Source organism: Anopheles darlingi, chromosome 3 (genome assembly GCF_943734745.1).
Source record: "Anopheles darlingi chromosome 3, idAnoDarlMG_H_01, whole genome shotgun sequence".
Taxonomy (NCBI): Eukaryota; Metazoa; Arthropoda; class Insecta; order Diptera; family Culicidae; genus Anopheles; species Anopheles darlingi.
The window spans coordinates 7,791,844-7,798,966 of record NC_064875.1 but is presented as its reverse complement, the minus strand read 5'-3'; the positions used below and the strand labels follow the sequence as shown (position 1 = coordinate 7,798,966).

The 7,123-nt window shown below is 46.3% G+C and overlaps 1 protein-coding gene across 1 annotated transcript in view; it reads left to right on the top strand.

Moving 5' to 3' along the window:
* LOC125953981 (protein FAM117B-like) overlaps window positions 1-5,884 on the top strand; it is a 6,688-nt gene extending 804 nt beyond the window's left edge. Inside the window, exons 1-5 of the mRNA XM_049683898.1 lie at window positions 1-28; window positions 2,144-2,530; window positions 2,612-2,763; window positions 2,846-3,124; window positions 3,225-5,884. The exon at window positions 1-28 is cut by the window's left edge and continues 804 nt beyond it. Coding sequence (XP_049539855.1) covers window positions 1-28; window positions 2,144-2,530; window positions 2,612-2,763; window positions 2,846-3,124; window positions 3,225-3,485 — 1,107 coding nt within the window. The 3' untranslated portion in view covers window positions 3,486-5,884. The remainder of the gene's footprint in view (window positions 29-2,143; window positions 2,531-2,611; window positions 2,764-2,845; window positions 3,125-3,224) is intronic.
* Window positions 5,885-7,123: the final 1,239 nt, after the last annotated feature.

Here is a 7,123-nt window from a genome sequence, read left to right as displayed (position 1 = left end):
CGGAGTCCGGGGGCACTGACGTGCAAAGGTAATAAGCCAAGCCCTCCCTTCTCTACCCGACCAACCCATTATCCCGCATGAATGAATATCCGGGCGAGACAGGACCCGAGATAACTCCCCGTCATCTGCTCATCAAACCCTTCACTTTTCATGGTCCGTATTCCGTCGGAATGCAGAACAAAGCCGGATGACTGTCTCCGTCGCCGGTTCCACTCCGGATCCGAGTGTGCGTGGTGGTTGCCTGGCTTCGTAATCATAGTAACAGGAGCAAAGAGGCGTGTGAAGCATTCTAGGATAGCAGCATAACAAAGCCACATAAAACTGGCCACAGTAGGATCCCAATTGAAAGGGAAAGTGGTCTACGGTTGAATGGTTGGGCTAAGATTAGAATTTGCCCGAAAAGAAAGTTAATTTCGAGCGCACACTGCTCAATTAAATCGCTTTCAAGGAATAGACTTTTCATTCAAAACAGCTCCTGGAATTCTGTAATGATGGATGATGGGGTTTCTTCTATTTAACTCACGATCAACCATGAGAGGGCGCCCCCTCCGTTTGGTACATGGCCATTTATCGAAGAAACATTTTCCTACATTTTTTCCCTCGACAAACACCGCCTCACTTTTCATCTCTGTCCTGCTCGCTCGGCGTGGCGATTTCCAGTGATTTCTCTTTCAACAATTCCGTGTCCTCTTGCCCGAGGGGGAGGTGGAAGGAGGATAATCTAGCCAGTCAACCAGCACGCCAGTAGCATTGCGAATATACGGCCACACAAGCGAAGAATACTCGTCCGGTGTGTTTGTGTGTACGCGCGATGATGTGTAGCTACGACCACCAGCATACCAGTCGTGTCCTGCCAGCACACCCGCCTAAGCGGTGGTATTATTTATCAATGAACGTACTCTCACCACTTCCGGCATTCCCTATCGGTGATGGTGTGTGGTGGTAGCATAAGTGCACTTCCTTGAACATACTATCGACTCCATGCACCGATTTACTCTCTCGATCGGCGAGAATATAAAAAGGATACTCGAGAGCGAACCGGCATTGTTGAATTGATAACGTTTATTGACCGGCTTTCGGAGCAAAATGATTCCCGGAGGGGATATGTTTTTAGCGTCAAAGCAGCATGGAACAACCATCACATTTCAAAACATACTTCAAGTACACCGGAAATGGGTTGCTAGAAATGGTTGACGAAATCGTGAGCTCACGATAGAGAGCGAGAGAGGCGAAGGCATATCTCGTGAGAGAATCCTCGAGTCTCATTGAAGTCCCGCCGGCACAACCACGACTACACACACATACCCACTAATAGTGTCCTTGATCTTCAAAAAAAGGACGTGGCACGCGTCGCGTATCCGTATGCCGATAACGGTGGACCGAGACAGCACGAGTCTTTCACGCACACACACTACACTGTCTCTTTCTAACACCGACGTCGGCGCGCGTTATCCTGCTGCATGCCGCCAACCATCCCCCGGGGGGGTGTACATATTTCCATCACACAAGGTTCGCTCTCTCTCTTTCTTTCTCTAATGAAGGGTGTTTGCATTTCATTACTACCCCTGGGAGGGGAGATGGTGGCCTTTGGTCCAGGAGTGTGGGTTAATCGATTGAATCTCACTTCCTTCGACACGCGCACACGCAGGACGTTGAAGCTATGATGATTCGCGCCTCACACACCATACCGGTGGTGCACTCGTAGTAGCCTATGATAGTAATACATTGTTGCGCTGGCCGTTACACACATACACACCAACACATGGACGCGGTCCCCGGCGCGTACCGAGAACGTGTTTTACGCATGCATACCATTAGCACAGATATCCTTGAATTGAGATACGCAGCACCGGCCTTTTTATGTGGGTGTGTCAGTGTGGGTGCAGCTCAAGGATGCATTCTTTCCGGTGCAGCATCGTAAAGAGGGAGAGCGCAAAGTACATACAAATCTATATATAAATAGCCTTTGAGCTGAGTTGGCGGGGCATCAAACCGGTGGATTCAGGCGGCAAGATTCAATCACCATCATCCAGGCTACTGAGTTTGGCGTAGATGCGTCGTGCTGCTATGTTACGCGCGGGACTGACTGGCTGTCTGGAGGCAACGTTACATCGAAACTCATGCACTTCTCTCTCCGTTGTAGGTAAAATCCTGAATATCAACGAGGGTTGCATCCGACGTACGGCATCACTGGACGCGCTGTATCTGCGGCCTGCACCGGCCTGGAGTCTTGTAACGCCGACACTACTCCAGCTGGACAAAGCAACCCAGACGGAGGAATCATTTCTCGAGCGTACCCGTGGTTCGTTGCTACTGTCCGCACACGGATTCCAAACCGTCACCACACCGGTTTCCGAATGCGTGGGTGGACCGTCCGGTTCGTCCACCTCTTCGTCACCGATTATTACACGGACCGATGCGACAACACCGACGACCGATCTGAAGATGGAGAAAGTGATACGACAAAGACTGCAGCGTACCCATCGTGGGGAACACTCCGTTAGCTCTCAGACACTTAGTCCCAACAATGGTAATGAGTGATCCACGAGATCACACAAATCGTTGATTCTCATTAAATTATTATCACATCTTTCTCTCTCCCTCTCCCCAGCTAAAGCAAGCCCCGTATCGATACCACCCCGTACCTGTCCACCCGTGCACATCCGACCGATGCGCAACTCTGTCGAGGGTTTGAATCAGGAGATCGAAAAGCTGGTCCTCTACCCAGGACAGCAGCACAGCTGCCGATCGGAGCTTGAGATGGTACGTCTAGCGAGCGCGATCGAACGCTCCCAGAACGATCATCGGCTGTTAACTAACATTGTCTTTCCTTTTGTGCTCGCAGTACTCACGAGGAACACCGGAAGGTCATCGGGCACCATTGGCAGATCTGTTTCACGGAACCGGTCCCACTTCGATGACCGGAGGGGGTGGTGTAGGTGGTGTTGGAGGTGGGACAGTTGGCGATACACGATCGGTTAACACGCAAACACCGCTCGGTGATACGCTGTCATCGGATGATGGCAGCCAAAGCACCTCCCCGGATGAGGGTGCGGCAGCTACCAGTGCATCACCTAGGATCAACAAGTTCCTTGCTCGTGAACCACCGGATGGTTGTGAAAAGGTAAAGATGAAGACGATCCAGAGAGTGGTGCAGCAGTAGCAGTAGCAGCAGCAGCAGCAGCAGATTTAATCGTGCCGTTCGTGCCGTTACCTACTTCCAGGTGAATCTAAAGCTTACCGAGGCCGATACCAGTACAAACACGGCATGCTTCAAACCGTGCACCACCGCATTCCAGTTGAAACCATCGTTGGGCTCCGCTTTTCAACCGCTGCAACCGTTGCAGCCGACACTCAAAACAACACCGGAAGCGGACGATGGCGATCAGGAGGAAGAGCAGCAGCAGACACAGGACGACGATAATGGGGCTGAAAGTGGTGCCGTCGGTGGTGTTACTTCGTCAACAGAGGCTCCCCACCAGTGAACGTAGATAGACTGGCGCGCGATTTACTTTATGTTTCACCTGACCTGACAAATCGACTTTCGTTGCCATTTTATCTACCAGATCCACGTCACGCCTGCGCTAGTGATGGCAAGGCTCTTCGCAGTTTACCATTCCATGAGCCACGTGATGGTGATCAGTTTTGTTTGCTCCCGGTGTGTGGTGTGTAGTAGGGGTCGTAAACGACATGAGTTTATTGTGATCACATTTTTTGCAACAACATTGGCATTAATCCATTAATCGTAGATCAGCTAGAATAGTAGAGCAAGTTGAGAGTGGCGAGACGATAGCTGGCAAGAAGAAGTAATACAAACATCATATTGTATGACAGAACCAAATCGATGGAAACCGGGCGGAAGTGTGGTGTTGAGGGGTGTAAATCACAACGACAAAAACCAAACCTTTCCATTACTCCAGAACATTTCATTAAGCAGCAAAATAGCCACCCATTTTCTTCATCAATCATCAACATTTAGAACTAACAAGAAACATACATTCCAACACCAACGCCACTAACGCATGCATCGCATGCCCAGGATACCGTAGCGAATGGTCGACAGAGTGCCGCAGATAGTGGGGGTGGATTGGAGAGCAACCGCCAACCTGTCTGTGTATATTTTCTGAAGATGAATTGGTGAAAGATGAATGGTGGATAACAGGGAAGCGGTGGTGGTCGAGAATGGTGGCCGTAGCTGGAGCAAAGGGAGAATGGAGATTTACGCAAAGTCAATAACCAAGGCAATTTTTTGGAAGGCATTTTTTCTATCACAAAATACCAATTAGTAACGGCATAAACAGGGCTGCGAAAGGTTCTCGTAGAGAAGAAAAGGGCCCCGATTGCATCCGCAAACAGTACAGTAACTAAACTTTTAACTGACTAAATATGATTCATTTCCATCGGAGGACAATGCGCTGTCCCGTTCTTTTTCTCTTTGTTTAGTTCGTATTTTAATAGTCTTGAACATCAACTGTTTTAATTTGCAAATGATAGAGTTACTGGGGTTAACTATTATTTGGTTAACTATTTGTTTTGAAACACAATTCGGATAGCAAAAATATCTTCCCACTTTTCAAGTACAATCCCCGTGCCATGTGGGTTACCGTATGCATTATTTTACGATTAAACGATCGCACTTACTCATTCACGCATTATTCGTTCGCGGAACAATCCCAGAGATTATATCCTTGATGGAACCGGAAACATACACACTCACGCACATGCAACTTGGAACCGAAATAACAATAATATAACAATTAAGCAAAATAGTATCCCACAACCAGAAACAGACCTACAACCGAAGCAACAGAATCGCATTGAAGAAGCATTGAACTGGCAAACCAATAGAATCAAAACTCTTTCACTCACACACTCGTAGAGGCTTTTCGCGTGAATCATTCTGACAAAAAGCAACATGTAACGAAAAACCTTATATATATATTTTCTATATATACAATATTTTTACTGACACACGGGCGAATACGCCGCACGCAACGGTGTGCCAGGTGGTATAAAAAAACATGGATAACACTTTTCATAAAAGGGGGAAAAAGTCAATATATATACACACACACGCACGACACAGCACAAGCCACAGAGTATCGATGTGCGACCGAGCTCGAACGAGGGGCAACGGAATGAGGATACGGAAAGGCGTGGACCAAGGAGCAACACGATTGAATTTTGATCGCAAAAGAGAGCTAGCGGAGGAAAGGCGGTGGTTTGGCTCTGCTTAAGAATTCTTTCTTCATTTTGCTTTTACCTTGCATATTAATCGTTTTCTCTGCCTCTCCGATGTTCACACGGGTGGTAAGGATGCATTTTCAAGTAGGTGAAAGAAGATCGAATCCTGTGCTCATATTCCCCTGCATACCCCATGCAATGCCCAAATAAACAATGTACAAATGGATCGTCTGCGATCGATTGGAAGTTAGAAATGGTCGACCCTGGTCGGGCAGCCACAAATGGCAAATGGTTGATGGCAAAAGAATCCACAGGGAAACTAAGCACCAGCTGCTAATACGTAGTACGATTGTAGGCCAGATGTGTCAGCTAATCTCGGTTAACAACTGATTGTCTTTTTATATTATTCGCTCACCATTTAGTTTGTCGCTAGAGTTTGCTTCTATTATTCAGACGATAGATTGTGGTAGTTTTTATGTTACTTTTTTATATACGTTTTAATGCTCTTTTTCCTTCATTCACTCTTTTATATTGTTAATCCGTTGAACGCGTTCGTTATGATTATTTGTAGTTCGGCTAGCTTGTTGTACATCAGCACGATGTGAGATCCCTCGATCACCACACCGGTGATTATTGTATGATTACTTTTTTAATTTTATTATTTTAAACCATGTTCGCAGGCCTGCAGCATTAAATGAATGAATATTTTATCATAATTGTGTTATTATGTTTTATTTCTTTTTTTGTGTTGCTTCTGTTTCGATTCGTCTGTCTCACAACAACTGTTAGTTACATTGCATCCACGTGACCTCACTGAGCTTATCGACAATTAAACACATCAAGGGAGAGCTCACCGAGCCGCATCACCCTTATACTACTCGTCATCGTTAAATCCTACCGTTTTGGAATTTAGAGCTTCTCGATGTTGAACTTCAGTTGATACGCATTCCATATGCAAAACGATCTTTCCCGTTCCAACGCTTTATCCCTCCTGATCGTTTAGCCCTGATCGTAAATTGATCTACACCGGCCTCAACTTTACGTAATCGTAACCAACTTATCGCATCTCTAGAAGGACGATTTTATGGCGCAACTTTTTAATCCCACACTTGTTCACGTTCAAACGCAACCATGGTCTACGTGGCTTGGAGCCAATGCGCCTCAGCGCACGTCTTACGAGCTAAAACAACTTGGGAGGAACACATAACATATATGTGCGCAAATCGAAGACAAAATTATTTAGCGTGCGTTAAAAGAAAGCGGGGAAGCGGAGCAGACAAAGAGGAAAAATGAAAGAAAAATATTTATTATATATTTTTGTTACGAAACCGAATTGGCGAAACGCGAGTAATGCGAGAGAAAAATTGTTATTTATATCCTGTCTATATTAAGAAATGTCGAAAACATACAAAAAGCGCGACCACGAACGCGAACGATTATTGCTAGTTATAGATATTTGGTCGAAAATTTACATTGTAAGCATTTTAGGCAAAACGAAACGAAAACAAAGCGAACCCGTGCTAATTTGTTTGGTAAATTATCATCCAATAAGTTATCCCTTTCAAGAGGCTAATGAACAGAGGCTGATGCATGCGAGTGTTGCCCGTTGAGGAGGACGGAGAAGGAGCCAACTGAAGCATGTACTTGACGAAATGGACTGAACTGAAAACGCTGGCTGAAGAATATTTGAACACATTTTTCTGTGCGAGAGTGTTAATTATTATGAGACTATTATGAGAACGCAATCCGGATCCAGGGAGGGAAGAAGTTGCTACCATATTTCCGTGATGCATCCGTGGCGCTCTCCTGCTGCTGGCCCTAGTCTGTGGCTCGAGTTTAAGAAGGCCGCTTCATCGATGAGGTGACCATCGGCTACACTTTCACGCTTCGTTCCAAGCAAAATGCGCGCACATTCGAGTCATTGCATTCGTACATGTAA